The following is a 19,786-nucleotide window of genomic DNA, read 5'->3' as shown; positions in this document are numbered from 1 at the left end:
GCCCGAACTACTAACCGACGCCAACGCGGTCGTAAAGTCATGATTACGGTAAATAGTTGTATGTAAAGCACTTCAATATAAACATATTAAAACAATCATACTAATAGCAGTAAATTACCGGGGTGACTGAACATGCTTTCCTAGACCGTGTCATGATTTATTCTTACGCCGCTGCGCAAACTACTTCATCGCGTTCGTAGCCTTGAGACATCGTAAGTCAGACTGCTAGCTAGTTGCATTGCTATAGCATCGAAGTGCCAAAGTTGATATGTCTGGTAACTCAGATGATGCCGTAGTTGGTCATTAATGATGATGATGCCATTCTGAAGTTTAAAAGTACAAATACATACTTGTGAATAAAAACGCTTTGAGGTCATATCTATAAAAGAATCAAAAAGAAAAACGGCAAGCTATGCTACGTTTCTTCTTGTGCCAGGTGACGGTGTATTCTTCCGCCACGCCCAAGTATAAACCTAGCCTACTGTAGCAAAGCCCTAATTTTGGTAAACATTTGGAAGGTAAACACTTTAAGGTCTTCAATATATAGCAATCTAATAAAAACAGGAAGTACTAAACGCGTGAGCACGTGTGGCCATGTATTCTTACCCTGTGCTATAGTCGGTCACGAACCTATCCTGACACAGCAGGAAAGTCATAGTTCTTGTAAATATTTGATAAAATTGATTCATCAATCCTTGGGAATCTTTCCCCGTCGTGCTGAGAGCTCAGTGTCAGGTCTTGGTTGTGGATGGAGCTCAACTGACATGAAGTTGGCACTTCTTTAGACGGCTAGCTAGTTGAGACCGAACCAACAATGCACTTCGCTCGGCCTCGGTTTGCATCAAGGCACGATTTATCAACAGTCAGGACAATTATGTCGTTGGAATGATTCCATCTGCTCTGTTAGTACTTGGAGCTCATGTGTGAAGTGGCAAGAGATCATGTCGCACCTCACCCCCGCGCTATCTCCGATCCCGCCCCCGCCGCCGCTGCCGCCGCCGCCGCTGGGTTTTAGGTCAACGTTATCTCTGTACGTTATTTATTAATTTTTTTTTCAGGGGCAGAAGCAGCTTTATTTGAGTTTTCACACTGGCCAAAATTCCTTTTAACCCCCCAGGCTTTCAGTGCCGCGGCTGATCCCTGCAGCAGATGGACTGTGTGAATGGTTAGCCATCTTTGAGAGTGGAGGGGAGTACTGGGAGGGTTTCGGATCCCTCCCTCCTCCACACACAGTCACCCCCCCCCCTCCTCCTCCTCTACGGCTCCCTGTGTGGTCCCTAACTATTCTTGGATTCCATTCAACAAGAGGCGAGGCAGGCAGGCAGGCACCCCCCCCCCCTTAAACCACCGCCTCCTGCCCTACCTCCTCCTCCTTCACGAGTAGAAAAAAAAAATTAAGTGAATGCAGCTGAAGTTTACCCACCTGTTTTGCACGCTCTAAAAGCTCCACAGCAGTTGGCGAATATAAACAGACCCTATAGGGCCTTTTTCGGCCCACCATGTCAGCGTAGGACATGGGGGAGGGACAGGACCGCTGCCGTAGCACTTGCGCGCTCCTGATATCATAGTCGTTGAATTCAGACATTTTGAGCCTTATTTGACAAGATATATTCAATGTCAGCAGCAACAAAAGCAGTCACTGCTTCTCTTCCCTTTCTGCTTTACTTAAGTGTAAAGATTTCACATTACCTCTTGAGCTAATTGGCCGCGACATGGTTTTTAAAAGAGATGTTTAGACATTTGGGTGCCAGTTGTTTTGGTGTGGGACTGAAGGAAGGAAAAGGGCAGTTTGGAGGGAGATTGCGGCAGTGCGTGTGTGTGTGTGGGGGGGGGGGGCGATCTGAAAAAAGGAATGCTGTGCCTTTAAGAGGCCGTGACCATGTTTCTAAAGTTTCTGCCTGCCTTGTTTCCACCAATAGCCCATTCACAAAGCTGCTAGGGGCCTCAATGGAGAGTAAAGTGGTTGTGGGACAAGGAGAGGTTAGTTCTCGCGCGCACAAAATACAAGTAAGCACTCACACGGTCGCACACAAACCGCGAGCCGAAAAGGACGCTGATAAGACGCAAGATATCTCAATGGAGGGTGCAGATCATTTCGTTTTGTATTTTGAAAATTGGAAACCTATTGGAGGCATGTATGACTGTGTCCTAAAAGCCGCAGCAGTAGGATACACGTGTCGGGGGCCTTCCCTTGTGACAACTGCGATAATATCGCACTTTTGATGACAAATTTGTTGTCATCAAAAGTGAATCAAATAAAAAAATTGCCAGATATTTCTAAGCATTTTCAAGTCAAAATATGCTATAATTTCAATATATCATTAAATACAACATGGGCTTACAAATATTTAAAAATACAATCCAGACAGTTTAATACCACATGGAATTTGTTTAATTTTTTTCCATTTGACTTTAAAAATCAAACAAAATGTGCCATTTCCAAAGACATGTACATACTCTTTTTGCTTAAATTATGCAGAGTAAGTAATATTAAAAATATTTGCTTTAAATTCAAAATAATAAATAAAAAATGCCCCTCAATGTTTTTCTTTTTTGGTGGCTACAGTGATATTTTGAGCTGCGTGTTGTGAGAAAAGAGTATCACTTGAATATCATCCCACTAAATGACTGTGATGCCTTTGGAGTGTGCACACAAAGGTGTCACCATCTCCACGTCGAGAAGGTGTTGTTTGGTCAACTGTCCTCACGCTTCCACACACGTTCGCACACTCATGTTTGTCGCCGTTCTGCGTACGCAGCCTGACTTGTGTGTCTTGAGATTACGGCCTTCCCTTCCTCCTCCGGGAGCGTCTTTAGTCTTCACACGTTTGTCTTCACACCACGAAACATTCTTATACCACCTGTGCGGTGGTATAAGAATGTTTAGCCTGATGAGGGATTTAATGACCGCAGAGAATATATCACACATACATCCCGCATATCTTGGGGGGGAAAAAACTACAGATAAATGACATTTGCATATTGTAAACAATCACGATCTCACTTTTAAGTGTGATAGTTGAGCTTGGCAACATGTGACCCAGCCAGTATTGTCCTTGAGTAGGGGAGTAAAAGGAGGGGGGGGGGGGGGGGGGTCATAAAAAGAGAGAGAGATGCAGGAAGAGGAGAGTGATGGGAGTAGACACCCAGGAGGAGGGGGGGTGGTTGAGACAGGAAGACTCGTAGTTTATGACTCGCTGACACTTTTTTGCCTTGCCTTGTCTCGTTTTGTAAACATTACAACCCTGTCACTGGTGAGGTGTTTCGATTGAAAAAAAATCTCAGTGAGGGTAAAAAAAAATTTTTTTTTAAATGGAGAGAAAAGACCTCTGTGTTTCTGTAAACAAATGCTTCCTAGCCAAGTTTTAGGTGAGCCGTGACAGACACGTTCAGTGATTCCAACTGTCCAAACACGAGCGCAGGCGAGAGAAGGCCAAGCGGGTGCACCACATGTCCCATAAAGACGATGAGGGAAGTCGAATTGGGGGGGGGGGGGGGGGGCAGGGGGATGAGGGGGGGAGGGTGCTCAAGACCACAGCAATGTGCAGTATAGTAAATTTGCATCCAAATCAGGCTTCATGAGAGAAAAGAGAAAACGCACAAATGAGCTTTTTGTGAGCCCCACTTCTCAACAAACCACAGCAGGTAAATGCTACAATTCACGTGAGCCCAGTTTGGACAGAGAAAGTCCTATGAAGCATTATTGGAGGTGAATAGTGCGCGTTGGGTGCCCCAGCTAGATAAATAAACTCCCGGCGCTCACTGGTAGAGAGAACAAACAAGAGCAGAGTCAACCTGGGTCACCTCCAAATATTTATTCCCCCCCCCTCTTTTTTTTTTTTTACACTCCATCCTTCAGGCCGAGTCACGCGTTGCTTTTCTCAGCATCCCCCCCCCACACACACACACACACAGTCAGAACAGGACAACCCTTCAAATAAACATCACATCACACAACTTTATTTAACATGACACGTTTGTCTAAATACACTCTACTTTCCTTTATGGATGATGAAGAATAATTGGATGACAACAATCAATTATGATGTCAAGGCTTGGGCAGCAACAATTCATTGAACATAATAATCGTCCATTTCTGATCCGCTTTATCCTCACAAGGGTCGTGGGGCACGCTGGAGCCTATCCCGGCTGTCTTCGGGAAGTCAGCGGGGGACACCCTGAACCGGTTGGCAGCCAATTTAAAGCTATACACACTCAAAGTCACACGTAATACGCTAGAATGTGAGGATGCCAAGTGGATAAAAATGATACCGAATGCAAAATCGTTTTTTAATCTGATGACTCAACGCATCGGTTGCGTAATCGGTAGAATATTTAATTTAGAACGTTTTTCTGTGTGAAAGTAAGCATAGCTATTTGGCTATCATTCAGTTGTTGACTGTTCTGAACTTCTGTTTCAAGAGCAATAACGCGAACATTAGCATAGATAGAAGTCGGTGTTATCTTCTTCTTTAATTGCGACTGAATCAACAGAATCTCAGATGGCCGTCAGCACATAAGCAAAGAGAATAAAAGTAGCACATCTGCGTCACGGTTCTGGGTTCGAATCTCAGCTCCAGCCTTCCTGTGTGGAGTTTGCTTGCGTCATAGAAAATGAATAGCCGGAATTATGATATCAAGGTTTTGGACTACTCGGTCCAAGCAACATAGCGCGGACGTGGCTCTTCATCCCGTAGATGATGTGTGTGTCTGTCTACATAAACGCCTTTAGACAGCAAAGTAGTCGAGGCTGAATTTATAGCATGTGTGCTGGTTGCGGCCAAGTCGTTCAGTCTGACCACCAAGTGCAGACAGTTGACAGAATTGAAAAACGATGAGTCGATTATCCCCTAATATTAGACCGGTCCTCTGCCCGAAGTCAAATGGGAAAGGCTGTTGTTCACCTGCGACCCTGAACAGGAATAAGCGTCATTGAAAATGCACATACGCACACTTACTATTTTTGGGACTGGAAGCTTTTAGGGAGGCTGCGGCCCTCCAATGGAGGATTCTTTGAAAAGCTACAAAGCAACACAGAAAAAGCGGCATCATGAAATCTCAATCAATATGGGGGTGTCCACCCTTTTTCTTGCTTGGGCCAAGCAACCAACGCTTTTGTCTTTGCTGCGCAGAGCATAAAGTGACACCAGTCACCTTTGATTTTGCACTATTTCCCTCTGTCCTTACATCGTAGTCATATAAAACTGGATATCAGACTGGATTCTGCCTTGGTACTTATAAGGGAAGGAGTTGGGGGGGGGGGGGGGGGGGGGATAAAAAGAAGGAAAGAAAGAAATGATTCCCGGGCTCAATAAATTCATTTCTGCTTTCAATGAGACCAGCAACGTGGAAAAATTTTGCCTTTCAGGCCGGGATGAATGTATGTTTCAACCACACATTAAGCAGTATTAGCGGTCAGTGGAGTGTCTAATGTGACTATTTTTCACAGTGGCCAACACTGGCCACGATTAGCATAATTAGGAGAGGCAAGCCTATACATATGGAAATGGAAAGTGCCTAAATGCCAGCCCCGGTGGAAATTTATGTGTGGTGGCTAACACCGCTGGCACATCTGAATAGAATGTAAATGAAACAGATTTTTTTTGTTTTTGTTTTTGTTGTTGTTGCTTTCTCTGTTTTTCGACTGGAAGCAGCTCACTGTCACATGCGCTTATCGCATTTCTTTTTGTGGTAATTGTCCAACTTTTATTTTTATCTAACAATGGCCAAGTATAAAAAAAGCTTGCACTGTATTTCTATAGGTAAGATAGCGAAGTGCCAGCTTGTCTCTTTTTTTTCCCTTTTTTTTTGCAGCCCCTCCCAGTCTCCCATTACCACTCCCACAGTCGAGTCTGGCATTGTTTTACAGGCTGGGAACGTTTTGGTCCATTTGCTTTTTGTTGTGAGGAAGAGGGGAAAAAAAATGCTGCCGCTTTATTTTATTCTGCTGTTTGTTGGGAAACATCTGAAAGAAATTGAAGGGTTGACTGACAACAAAAGGGTGGTGCATTGGGAGTGGAGCGACACTCTGTAGGGCCCGCCCATCTGCTCGGGGCGGCACTGCTAAGGATGTGTGGGGCAGCCTGGACCGGGTTCCAGGTCTGGTTCTAGTCTGGTCCAAATGTGACCAACATGAAAACAGGTTTGAGATGGCAGAAAATTGGACTTCCATTCAGCCTGCAATCCATTTTCTATTCTTCTTGTCCCTCATTCAGGGTCAGGGGTGAGCTGCTGTCTATCCCAGTTGACTTTGGGCATGAAGGTGTGTACACTCTGGACTTGGGGGAAGGGGGGCGGGATCGCCATGCAGGCCCAGAGTGGACCGAAATAGGGATGCTTCATTTCTTTTCACGTACTGTATATGTAGCAGATTTTACACACCTCTGATTGGCTGGATTGGATCGACAGATATTTTGCATTTTGTGCTCATTCGGCAGTGGGTTGCAATGTCAGAATTTGCCAATTGATCGATGATGTCATTGATTGGATCCGCAACATAAGACATGACAGCAAACACAATTTGAGTCACTGCAGGGACGACCTGTGCTGCAATCGTTAATAATCCATAGTTTCTCATCATATTTTTTTTTTCAATATTTACAAATAATTTGGGGGTTTCAGTGTGGGAGGGGTGGGGTCGGAATTTGAATTAACGATGATGAACTGAAAAGCCAACATCCATCCATATATAAGGGGTCGCAAGTGCTTTATGGCCCGAAAAATACGACATACCCAAATTTTTCGTGAACCAGGCCGGTCCCCAAAAAAAGCCCTCCTCTTCTCGGGTCTTCCTCCATAACAGCGTGGGGCCTTTCAGAAGCCCACCCCCCCCCACCCCCCTAATCCAGCTAATCTACCACACTGATCTTTGAAGGTGGCCTAACCTGACCCGGGCCTGTACGCCACCAGAAGACAACAGAATAAAATAAATTGCATCTGCCTCTTATATATGTATATATTTCCTTCAGTTTGGGAAATCTAAGCTTTCAGGGGGTACGGAAGGGTCACGACGTGAGGAAGTGACCCGAGTAGCTCGAGTCCAACATTTACAACAGGCCACACATGTTCATCCATACATTAGGTCTGTATGCCTCAAAGTCATGAAGTCATGTCAGGGCTTGTTTTGACATTTCTCATCACCCTCCTCAGTGTTGTAACTCTCTGGTAGAGACGGTGAAAGACTGACGATGTCATTCCAAAGCAGGTTATATGGCTTTTTTTCTTTTTTAAAATTAATCTTTAACCGCGCCGCCGACCACCGACAAACAGTTGAACTCCCACTTGGGCCTTAAAAACCCCAGTCTCCTCACTCAAAGGTGTTTTTGCGCTTTAATAGCCTCTGAGGAGAACATTTTCCAAGAAACGGTCTCTTTAAGGTTGTGGTCCATGGGTTGAGGAAGGCGGGGTGGAGGTAGGTGGGGGGGGGGGGGGGCACCACGGTGAAGACAGACGAGAGGAGACTCAAAGAAAAGACAAGTGGTCCATCTGGGGCCGAGCAGGAGTGAGCAAGCGTGGTGGTTTGTGAAGTTGAGGTGTTTGGGGCCGGACCAGGGGAAAGAGAGAGAGAGAGAGTGAGAAGGAAAGAGGGAGGCGGATCGGGGCCGCCTGGGTGGTCCAGATGGGAGGAACGAGACACAAATAGCTATAATTTACTTCAGGAGGCCTGTAATTACAGAGCCAGAGTCTCTCTCGCCGAAGCCACCCAGTTCCTGTTGGGATCAAAACCCCGACGTTGTAGAGGTTAACATGTGAAACGTCAAAAAAGGTTTTAACAGATGTCAGTGGAAGAGGTTCCACTTTGTCTTGGGAGGTAGCCATAGGTCTCAGTCGCCATTTGAATCTTTTGCTTTGGCGTTCATTAATTGCATCATGAAGCAATTGAGGCATAAATATTGCTTCAATCGTAGTTTTCTGTCGAAAGAAGTGAAATCTTTTAAGATCGTCTGTTAGATCTTCACAATGACGCAACTTTTCCTTGGTGACGTTATTCTGCTCCGTGTAAGATTGCCGTGGGAATAGAAGTTCAGAACATTCGGAAGTGAGTCTCCTGCATCGTTCAAAAGGAATATTTTGAGAGAAAAAAACACATTTAGTTGTTGAAGATCTGTCTGGGATACCTGCTTCTGATTGGGGCTCATTTGGGCAGATTCCCTAAAATACAATACAAGCCCTGCCTGCTATTTGCTCAAAATGGCGGCTTAAAAACCAAAATGGTCAACTTCCTGTATATTCCCGGCCACAGGTCTGCGAAGCATTTTGCTGTGTCCCGTTGCGATGGGCATGTTTGCCCAATTTCATGTTGATCGGTTAGAGGGGTTGATTTAATTATTATTTTTTCCTCCAAAGGGGCACTACTCAGGGGTCATTTTTGGGACCCCTACAATTTTAACCAGAATCCACATATCTGAAAAAACTTTTGAGCTTTTTGAGCATTAATGCCTCCAGTCCCCCCCCCCCCCAAAAACCGCATCAGACGTATAATAAATGATTTCACGACGGCCTTCACACCACCAAAACGAGGCAATTTCAATGATAATATAAGGATTAATAATAGATCCAGTTCTCCCTGTGTGAGCGCCAATTAGACCAAATGTGATCTGTGAGGAAATGACCTAAACTTTCACTGTTGCCGTTCTCTCCAAATGAAAACATCTATGTCAACATTGAGAGGAATGTCCATTTGGGGGTGGGGATGCACGGAGCTCGACTCCAGCGACTGCAAATAAACGCGGTGATGCGATATCCTCCAGCCCCGCTCGCACCGAAGGTAATTAAAGCCTTGAAAGTGCGGCATAGGAATATTGGAACGTACTCCCCTCCCCGAGGTCCAACTTGATCTCGCACGTTCCTCATTGTTTGTTTTTTCTTTTGCTCCCCATCAATTACAGGCGGCATGGGGGAGGTGCGCGACACACTAGTGTACAGTCAGCCCTCATTTATTGAACAGACACGTTCCTGGTGAAAATTAGCAATGTAGAGAGACCAAATCTGCATTAATAGTGAGACATAAACATAAAAAACAGAGCAGACAACTACTGTATACTCATCGGCTCAACGTGGTACTACCGTGAAGGCGCGCTACCCTCACTTGCTTAAAACTGTCGCCCACTATTGCAAGGAGTTAAGCGATACATGCCCAGGATTGAATGCAAAGCCGTGAAAGTGACTACAAGAGTGACAAGAGTTAGAATTAAGGAGGAGCTACTTTTTTTTCCCAAAGCTTCCCACATTGCCCTCCTCTCCTCAATCTCCTCCCGGCATTGTCATGTAGCGGGACGAGTACGAGAGAGAGAGAGAGAGACGGGGGCAGACGGGCCCTCTGTGATCCGGCGCGGCATGTTTCATGTCCACTTGGCACAGGCACAGATCCCCCCCGGCTGGCAAACTCTTTTCAGGGCAACCTCCTGTAATTAGGAGGCTGGAGCGTATATAGTGCGCACGCACGCACACACACACACACACACACACACACACAGCATTCCTCTTCCCCTCTTTCATCCCCTTGCTCGTCTCACTCCCCTCTTCATCGGTGTCTCTCCGACAGGGCGTCTTTAATCAAATCTATTTACTTGAGTTTTTTTTTTTTTGCCTTAATGTCTTTCATCCTCAACTTCTGTGGGTAGCAGTCTACAGTATGCAGTCTATGAGGGGCACCCATTGGAGTACCTTCTTTTTACAGCTGACACACACACACACACACACACACATGCTATCGGTATTGACCCGATTATTCCAAAATATGGGATACTCGTGAATGGTGCCGATACCAGCCACCGATACTGGTGGCAAGAAAAGCCTGGTACCAAGTAAGTCCCCCATCGGCAGTAGCTGGCGCTACACTGCGGCAATTTGACATATCGGCAAATCACCGTGTGTCAGAAAGAAAAGGTTCCTTGCTAACAATTACCTGTAATTGGGTTAATTGAAACTAGGTCTCAAAAGTACGAGTGGTATTGGTACTCTGTATCTGTGAACACAGATACTCTGTGTACCCCATATTTTGGAATAATCGGGTCAATACCGATAGTGTGTGTGTGTGTGTGTGTGTGTGTGTGTGTGTGTGTGTGTGTGTGTGTGTGTGTGTGTGTGTGTGTGTGTGTGTTTTCTCAATATTTTGGGACTGCCCGGACCAGTCCAGAGTGTACCTCGCCTCTCGCTTGAAGTGAGCTGGGAAAAACTCCATCACACCCTTGACCCGAATGAGCAATAAGCGGTACAGAAAATGGATTGGTGGATGTTTTGGGACTTTTTCTTTTTTATCATAATTAATTGGAAGTTTAGTTTTTAAGTTCTGCAAATTCCCCATTGTAGATGAACATTGGATAAAGACAAATGTTTTTTAATGTATCTGAACTAGACGGTTGTATCTGCCAGGCTGAGTGGGAAGGTGAAGAGAAGCAGGTGATTGGGGGACTTTTCTTCTTTTTTTTTTTAAACTGGGCACATCTGTTTGGCAGTGGGAGCCAATGTGAAGCTGCGTTAGTCATTTCTCTTGGCCAGACGCTGCCTTGTGTGAAGTGCCTTCAAAACCAACACTGGCGAGTGCCAAGGGCGTTGTTCCACATTCACGTGTGTGTGTGTGTGTGTGTGTGTGTGTGTGTGTGTGTGTGTGTGTGTGTGTGTGTGTGTGTGTGTGTGTGCGTGTGTGTTCATGTGCAAAATATATGAACACGCTTTTGTCCAAAAGGGGCAAATGTGTAACATTGATGGATGCCCACAGTGAAGGGCGAATCCAAAAGACAAACTGTTGATTTAAAGGATCCTTTTTTTTCCTTTTTTTTTAAAGCTGGTAGCCGGGTGAGCCAGGAGCTTCGCTACACCAGGGAGAAGCAAGGCGAGGAGTCCATATTTACCTCACAGATGCTCATCCAGACACCCAAAGAAGAGGGCACCGACATACTTACCCAGGAGGCATTGCTGGTGCACATGGAAGCCGCACTGTCTGCCAGCAAGGTGCAGGTGTCACTGTTTGGAAAGTAAGCGGAGAGCTTTGTGAGCCTCAATCTCTTTGTTTTCATTGATGAAAAAAAAAAAGAAAGAGTTGATTTCATTTGTTTCTGTTTGCTTTCATAGGTCGTGGGATCTCAACAAAATATGCTATAAATCTGGAGTCCCCATCATTGAAAATGTCATGATTGAAAGGGTAATTTTCAGCATACTTTCTGATGATTTTTGTTCACTTGAATATTTCCTTTTACATGTGTACGTAATGGTTGCTCTTTTCCTCATTTCCCAGATGATTGACAAACTATTCCCTTGTATGATAATCACCCCGTTGGACTGTTTTTGGGAAGGGGCCAAGCTACAGGGAGGGTCCGCCTATTTACCGTAAGTGTTGGGATGGTCAAGCCCCTCATGTTTTGAAACACAGTTTTGACTGGTTCTGTTTGTCATAGACAGTTATTGCCTGAATAATACATTTGAGAGAAAGGATCTTTTTTTTTTGTTGGGGGGGGGGGTGCCACTCATTTACATTAATGAGTGGCATCAGCGGATGAAGCCTTTTTTAATCAATGCAACAGATAAGACGGTGAAGTGCCCGTTTCTCTGTAATTTTTCTATTGCACATTCACAATAATGAGCAGCTAACGGGACCGAACATTTTAACTAACGCAAACGAACAATTACTCTGCCGAAGTTTGCTCCTGAAAGCTTTCACGTCAGTCTCTTCATTTTTTTTTGTTGTTGTTTTAATTTTGTGATCAATTTTTAAACATGCATTGATATACATGATATTACTTTGCCACGTTAGGCAGCTTCTGGAGATGTCATTGTGGACTTTTGGAGGGTAGGAGGGTGGGGGGGGGCGTTGTTCATAACTTTTACCACACACTGGATGGAAAACTGCAGTCAGTGGGTGCCATCACTGACAGCGGCGGTCAGCAATACAGTTTTTTTTTAGGGCCCGGGGGTTGTTGTAGTTTTGGGGGTATCCTGACAGGGAAATTCAAAAAGAGAAAGCGAGGCGGGCGAGGGAGAGATGGTGGGCCGGGTAGAAGAGAAGGAGGGCGGGGTGGCGGTGGCAAGGGAGCCCTTTGGGTCAGACAATGGTAAGCATTCTTTCAGTTTACGAGTGAGTGTCCATCAGTGCAGGGGCCCCGGCGGAGGGGGGGGGGGGCATTAGGGTTGGGAGTTGGCGGTGCCCCGGCTTTGTCAGCTCACGGCTAACACTCGCCATTCTCATGGTAATGCCCCCGCGCTCCCAGCTCCCCAAGTTGTCCGACAAATAAAATGGGCCGCATTCAAACCTCGAGTCCCTCGAGAAAGACACAGAGAGGCAACAAGACGGTTAACAGTGGAGTCTGGGGTCTATTATTTATTTTTTTAATACCCCCTTCTCCAAAAGTTCTCCAAAGCCACAAGTGATATTTCAATTGAGCGCTTCATTTATAAAAGAGCACTATAGGGCTGAGCTTTCTTTGCAAATTTGTTTATGTTCCTCGTCAAGGGCCAACATTGTTATGTTTGCCCACTCCGCTCCTGAGGGCCAACCGCTCTGAATGTGCCGCTTTCTGCTTTCGCGGCATCTGTCGTTACTTAATTATTTAGTTGTTATTAATTGGCTTTTTGTAGGGGAGGATTTGAGGATGTGGAGCACGGCCTCGGGGGGGGGGGGGGGTAAAAACAACCCCCCCCCCCAAAAAAAGGTAGAGAGAGAAACAAGACCAAAAAAAAAACCCCCACAAAAACAAAAATGGGCCATGCTAGGTTCAGTCATTGAGTATCTTGAATCTCCTTCACACACGTTTTGTTTGGCTGTTCTGCACAAATTGCACTGAGACAGAATGCGGATCGACCACAAGTCATATACCGCACTGAGGTCGAATCCTCCATCCACAATGTTCAATGGCAATTCTCTGGCACATTAGGTAACAAAACAATATCTTTACAGTACAACTAACCACACAAAGTGGCACAATAGAATGATTGAAAAAATGATGAGCATTTTGAAGGCGACCAAATACGGGCATGGTGAAAATATACAAAAAATTGTACACCGGATGAAAATAGACACAAGATCAAAAAAATTAAAGCAAGTCAATGACAACTACACCCTCGACATGAAATGCAAGAAACTTACGTTCAGGAGCTGAACTGAACCTTTGACTGTATTTTGACCTCGCCGCACATAAGGTGAAACATATCAAGATGTTGGGGAGGCCGACGTAATTGTTATGACTCGGTGCAGGGCAGTGAGGAATGGAAGCCACCATGCCTTCCCCCTGGGCATTGTGGCGGTGTGAAATGGGATAATAAAGGCCATTTCATCCTGTATCTGCCGAGGGGGGGCGGGGGGGTTCGAGCGCACTGAAAGACTTTTTCCTTAAACAGAGCGCACAAAGCGTTTGGCTTTATAGCTCTTCGGGATGTGTTTGGGTTTGGTGTTGATGGTCGGCGGTTTGCTCCCGCAGGGGTATGCCAGACATCCAGTGGATGAATCTGGATCCGGTCAAGCTCATGGAGGAACTGAGTCAGTTCACGTCCCTGGAAGGATTTAAGGAGATGTTGGACAAAGCCCAGGTGGGATTTCGCTTGACTTATAAATAACGCCGCGACTGGTTCCATGCATTGACTCTTTCTGTGCGATTTTTACAGGTGGGCCACGCCTACATGAACCGGCCTTGTCTGGACCCATCGGATCCCGACTGCCCTCTGAGTGCTCCCAACAAAGAACAATTAGAAGTATGGATGCGCCCGACACCCCCCGGGAGGGGATACAGTCCGCCGTCCAAGTGGCTCACCGTGTTTCTTTGCGCCTTGTAGTCTCCTGACATCGCCGGACGCCTCCAAGGCGGTTGCCACGGTTTTAGCCGGAGGTTTATGCACTGGCAAGAGGAGCTGATCCTGGGAGGGCGTGTGAAGAACAACCAGGATGCTCTGATGAGGTAAACTTGGCTTCCTGCTTCTCGGAGTTGTTATGCAGGTGCAAATGCACGGCAGCCGTGCCGTAATAATCGTTGAGGGCGCATGCTTCGAATGTCTCCGAACCGAGGAGGATCCTGCTGCAGCGTAGGGCAAATTGAAGAGGGTGTACTGCTACATGCAGTCGAGGGTAATGCCCTCGCACGTGGGAAAGGAGAGCCACAGTAGATGATTTCCAATGTAAAATAATTGCCTTGGCACAATGAACGTTGGGCAACATTGACGACCCAAGTCGTATTGACAGACGACGCCAGTCTGTCAATACGACACTCTCTCTTTTCGTTTGTCATTATTTTGACATGGTCTGGTCTTAAAATAAAAATAAAATAAAATAAATAAAAAATAATAACAATAATAATAATAATAGGCGGCCCGGTATTCCAGTGGTTAGCACGTCGGCTTCACGGTGCAGAGGTACCGGGTTCGATTCCAGCTCCGGCCTCCCTGTGTGGAGTTTGCATGTTCTCCCCGGGCCTGCGTGGGTTTTCTCCGGGTGCTCCGGTTTCCTCCCACATTCCAAAAACATGCATGGCAGGTTGATTGGACGCTCTAAATTGTCCCTCGGTGTGAGTGTGGGCGTGGATGGTTGTTCGTCTCTGTGTGCCCTGCGATTGGCTGGCAACTGATTCAGGGTGTCCCCCGCCTACTGCCCGGAGATGGCTGGGATAGGCTCCAGCACCCCCCGCGACCCTAGTGAGGATCAAGCGGTTCGGAAAATGGATGGATGGATAATAATAATAATTAAATGATGTGAAAAACAATTGTAAATAGCACTGCGATTTATCCATTTTGTATTTATATTGCACTTAATTGAACGGTGTTTGTTTGTTCTTCTTTCTTCTTTCTACCCATATTCTTGCTGCTGTAGGCTGTAAATTTCCCCAGTGTGGGACAAACAAAGGATATCTTATCTTATCTTAAAAAGCGCGCTGACTGCGTTGGGTCCGGGCCCAGAACGCGACCCACGCAGGGCCGTAGAGCGAAGTCGTGAATGAAAGGATTCCCCGTTGCGTTCGCCAGAAAGTCACACATTTGATTTACGATCGTTTTTTCGAGCAGCGCCGCCACGCTTGTGCCAAGAAAACCTTTTTCTTTTTGTCATCCGGGATGGCCGCCCAGACAGCCGCGGACTGACCAGATAACACTCGCGCCTGCTTTTCAAGTAGCGCTTGGAAACTTGGCGAACAATCGCGCGGCCGAATTCAATGCCTCGTGCTCTTTTGATTTCCTTTGTTTTTCCCCTGCAGCGCGGAGGCTCTTCAAAGCATGTTCCTGTTGATGAGCCCCAAGCAGCTGTACGAGCACTTTAAAGATGACTACGAGATCCACGACATCAACTGGAATGAAGAAAAGGCCACGGCCATCCTGGAGTCGTGGCAACGCAAGTTTGTGGAGGTAAAGATTTTGCTTGAACTCCGAACGGTCAGAACTTTTTTTTTTCAACTTTGGAGGTACCACTGCGACTCCAAACAAATGACCGTTTGGCTTTTCTTCTTTTTGGGGCGGGTGGGGGGGGGGGGGGGGTACACTTCAAACCACAGTAGCGTTCATGTAAACGCTCTGCCTCACTGCAGTCATACAATGAAGAGATATTTCCATGTTCTTATGCACACTCTCACTCGTGTTGGAATTTTGTCCACTTCCTTGTAAGCAAATCGCACTGCAGTGTGTGTGTGTGTGTGTGTGTGTGGCAGCCCAATCATCTCTCACTGTCAGAGCCCTCGTTATGGGAACAAGCTGTTGCTGTGATAGCTGACACCCACCACTGTGGGGCTAAGCGGAGAGAGTGGGAGGGCGAACGCATGATGGGGTTTTTTTTGGGGGGGGGGGTAAATTCGCTATCCCGGTGTGAATGCAACAAACAGCAAAATGTAGTTGAAATTTGTGATGACGATGATATATTATCAATTTTTAAAAAAGCCCCAAAAAAGCTGAGTCGCGTTCATGTCTGCAGCCTCCTGAGTCATGTGACCCCCCCCCCCCCATTGCTTTCACCTTTGACATTGCAACCTCTGGCATCTGTGCTCATTACTCCTCGGTTGTCATACGTACGCACACGACGAGCACATGTGAAAACACACGCACGCGCACAACCGTGTTCTCTTTCAAAGGGCTTTTTCGGTTTGGTGGTTGTAGGGGGGCAAAGGGGGGGGGCGCTCTTAAATACGGCGGTGTTGAAAGGGACATGCAAGCACTGATGGCACTGGAGTCTTTCACGTTAAATAAACAACGTGCAGAATGTATGTAATGGCATCCAAGTGGCGGCTTTTCCTTCTTGCGTCTGACGCTAAGAGCATTTGGATAGGCCGACGTGAGCCAAACATGAGCTTCAGAAGGCGGGCCCGCGCTGATTTACGGCTTGTTTATCCCTCAGGTGGTCCACCAGAGTATCCCGTCCAACTCCAGCCAGTCCATCCACGCCTTCTCCACCACCACACTCAATGACATCATGAAATCCTTCTCCGATGTCAGCGTCTTACGGATCGCCGGAGGCTACCTGCTGATGGTGAGCGTGGCGATCGATTCGTCCGTCAAATTTGGACACCACCGAGACGGATTGTCTGAGATTTTGAAACACGCGTGCGGTTCTCCCCAGCTGGCGTACGCCTGCGTGACCATGCTGAGGTGGGACTGCGCCAAGTCCCAGGGGGCCGTGGGACTGGCCGGCGTGCTGCTGGTGGCTCTGTCGGTGGCCGCGGGGCTGGGCCTCTGCTCCCTGCTGGGACTCTCCTTCAATGCCGCCACCACTCAGGTAACCACGTGGACGAGTCATGACGGCGAAAAAGAGTCCGCGTCTCTTTCGATTTCAGCGGCGAGCTGCGCGTTGGTGACTTAATCCAACATTTAATGCTGTTGCAATCGCCATGTTGTCATCAGAGAAACTCTCCGTACTATACAAAAAAAAAAAGTGCTTGGGCTTGACTGTTGGATGTCAAGACTGGGTTTGGATGCCGCCCACTCTGTCTGACCGTTTGTGTTTCTTATCCCAGGTGCTTCCCTTCCTGGCACTTGGAATCGGCGTGGATGACATGTTTCTTTTGGCTCACTCCTTCACAGAGGGGGGGAGTAACATTCCCTTTAAGGTACCTTCCCTTTCCAATTCTCTTCTCTCCTTCCCTGGTCTGTCCCTTTCTCTCCCTCTAAAACGCTTTCTCTCCCAGGAGCGGACCGGAGACTGCTTGCGTCGCACGGGCACCAGCGTGGCTCTGACTTCCATCAACAACATGATTGCCTTCTTCATGGCCGCCCTTGTGCCCATCCCGGCCCTGCGAGCTTTCTCCTTGCAGGTATCCGGTTTCTGTTTTTTTTTTTTTTCTTCTTTATGCAAAGAAATAAACAATTGCACCGCGAGAGCCCCGCGCCTCCTTTGCAAATGAAAGGGATAACTTAAGAGAGGTGACATTTATTCGGAGCAAGAGGAAAGCCTTTGTTCCCATTTTTATGGCCACCGCGCCGACAGCAGCACCGTGTGGTTTTTTTTTTTTCCCCCTCTCGAAACGTTGTGTACGCGGGGAGGAGACAGAGAGGGCAGCTCTCAGATCCGTATATCACTGGGCCGCCGAGGCGCGCTTTGCTCTGATCTGTGACTTCACTGCGGGTGGTCCGCAACGCACCAAATACACACTCGCCGTAGTACACACGGGGCAAACCGCAGCCAGTCAGGATGTCAGCTCCCAGGGGGGGGGGGGCTGCAGTGACGGGCTGCTGAAGGCTGATGGTTTAGCTCAGACTCGCGGCATATACGTGTATTTTCGCACGCATCTACGCACGCGCACAAAAACACACGCACGCACTCCCTGCTTCTTCATTCTTTCTCCCCCCCCCCCCCCCCCCCAATTTTTTTTTTTTCGAGCTTTACCTTCTGGCCTGTCCGGCCTCATGTTTCTGGCCTATTATTTTGTTTTGGGCAAAGATTAACTTGTTTTCCTCGCCGGCTAAGTGTGTGTACCCAGCCAGGCTCAAATATTTTCTTTTTAGGAAAGTGCACCACTAATAGTTTGTCTGGTTGTGCTCCACAAACACTCGTAATGGAAAAGAAAAAATATACAGTCAAAGGAAAAAAAAGCAAGTTTCACTTTTTGTCTTTTAGCAACCTATGTTTGGAAGTGTAATGATTGCATCATGTTACAAATTTGACCTTACGTTTGGTTATGATCATTTTTCTGTCTTGTTGTGTAAAAAATTATGACATGCAATGACTTGGAGGGTCTGGATCTGGCCTGCAGGCCTCGAGTTTGACACCTGCAATGATCAGAAATTCTGGAAAAAAAAAAAAAAACGAGCCTCACTCCTCCTAATTTCCCACGATGTTCTCGATCTCATTTTGTTTCTTCCTTCCTTCCAGGCGGCCATCGTGGTGGTGTTTAACTTTGCCATGGTGCTGCTCATCTTCCCCGCCATACTCAGCTTGGACCTCCACCGACGCAAGGACAAGCGCTTGGATGTCTTGTGTTGCCTGTACAGTCCTTGCGCCGACCGGGTCGTTCACCTTTCCCCGCACGAGTTGTCGGACGCCGGCGAGCAAGCGCCGGCCTCGCACCCGCGCCAGTACGCCGCGGGCTCCACCATCACCACCAGTACTCAAATCACCACCACGGTGCAGGCGTTCACGCAGTGCGACGCTGCCGGCCAGCACATCGTCACCATCCTGCCGCCAACCTCTCAAATCTCCACCAGCCCGACTTCCATCATCCTGTGTCCCACTTCGCATTCACAAGGTGAGAGGATTCAAGTTATGACCGTCAGATGCTTTTTTCCTGAGTCGGCAAAAATAATCAACCGATGTAACAGTCGTGTTTTTCCCCTTCCAGCTATCACACCGACACCCACTACCCCCGTCCGGGATCTCTATGACTCCCAGCTCTTCACTCCTACCTCCAGCTCCACCCGGGACCTCCTAGCCCAGGTGGAGGACTCCAAATTGGGCAAGAAGTGCGTCCCGCTCCCGTTCCTCCATTGGAACCTGTCCCACTTTGCCCGGGAGAAATACGCCCCGCTTCTCCTGAAGCCCAAGAGCAAAGCCATCGTGGTCATCCTCTTCCTGGGCCTCCTGGGCCTCAGCTTGTACGGGACCACCATGGTGCACGACGGCCTCTACCTGACCGATATTGTGCCGCGCGACACCAAGGAATACAACTTCATCGATGCCCAGTTCAAATACTTTTCCTTCTACAACATGTATCTGGTCACCATGGACGGATTTGATTACGCCCGCTCACAGAGACTTCTGATCCAGCTCCACAACGCCTTCAACTCTGTCAGATCCGTGGTCCGAGACAGCGACGGCAAACTGCCCCGTATGTGGCTGCACTACTTCCAGGACTGGCTTAGAGGTACTTTTTTTGGGGGGGGGGGGCGGGGGGGGTCAGGGAATAGATGCTGAGGATGGGCATAACAATGGCGATTTGACCCCACGTCTGCCTCACACTCCACCAACAAAAATAAATGTTCCTTTACGCTTCAACGTAGGCGTGCTTTCAAAACTAAGACCAAAAAAAATTGGTCGAGTAGCAGCGAGCACGCTTGCGCCACTGTCGAGAGATTCACTGTTCCGTTCAGTTTTGTGGCCTTCATGCGTGGATTTGCCATGTTCTCTCTGGGTGCGACGTCTTCCTCACACAGGCTAAATTTGAAGACTCCAAATCGGTTTGAACGTGCGTGCGAATTCTTGTTTGTGTATATGTGCCCTGCGATCGGCTGGCGATCAGTCCAGGGTGTACCCCAAAAGTCAGTTGCAACAGGCTCCAGCTCACATCTGACCTCATGTGACATGTGACGAGCGCGCTACAGAACATGCTTGTATGGAATCAAGAGCACAGAGTGCGAGTGGTGTCAGTTGGCGTGGGGGGAGGAGGCCAACAGT

The 19,786-nt window shown here is 47.5% G+C and overlaps 1 protein-coding gene across 2 annotated transcripts in view; it reads left to right on the top strand.

Annotated features, from left to right (window-relative positions):
• ptch2 (patched 2) overlaps positions 1-19,786 on the top strand; it is a 33,223-nt gene that overhangs the window by 2,882 nt on the left and 10,555 nt on the right. Inside the window, exons 3-15 of one of the 2 annotated variants that reach the window (XM_086129776.1) lie at positions 10,787-10,976; positions 11,074-11,143; positions 11,237-11,328; positions 13,413-13,521; positions 13,597-13,683; positions 13,765-13,886; positions 15,171-15,318; positions 16,298-16,429; positions 16,520-16,675; positions 16,914-17,006; positions 17,085-17,210; positions 18,269-18,641; positions 18,735-19,256. In XM_086129776.1, the coding sequence (XP_085985902.1) occupies positions 10,787-10,976; positions 11,074-11,143; positions 11,237-11,328; positions 13,413-13,521; positions 13,597-13,683; positions 13,765-13,886; positions 15,171-15,318; positions 16,298-16,429; positions 16,520-16,675; positions 16,914-17,006; positions 17,085-17,210; positions 18,269-18,641; positions 18,735-19,256 (2,220 nt within the window). Of the gene's footprint in view, positions 1-10,786; positions 10,977-11,073; positions 11,144-11,236; positions 11,329-13,412; positions 13,522-13,596; positions 13,684-13,764; positions 13,887-15,170; positions 15,319-16,297; positions 16,430-16,519; positions 16,676-16,913; positions 17,007-17,084; positions 17,211-18,268; positions 19,257-19,786 lie in introns of both variants that reach the window. The other variant, XM_086129775.1, reaches the window with a different exon arrangement.

This window comes from Hippocampus guttulatus, chromosome 14, assembly GCF_054856545.1.
Source record: "Hippocampus guttulatus isolate MCC_2025c chromosome 14, RoL_Hgut_1.0, whole genome shotgun sequence".
NCBI lineage: Eukaryota > Metazoa > Chordata > Actinopteri > Syngnathiformes > Syngnathidae > Hippocampus > Hippocampus guttulatus.
This window is presented reverse-complemented; position numbering and strand designations above follow the sequence as displayed.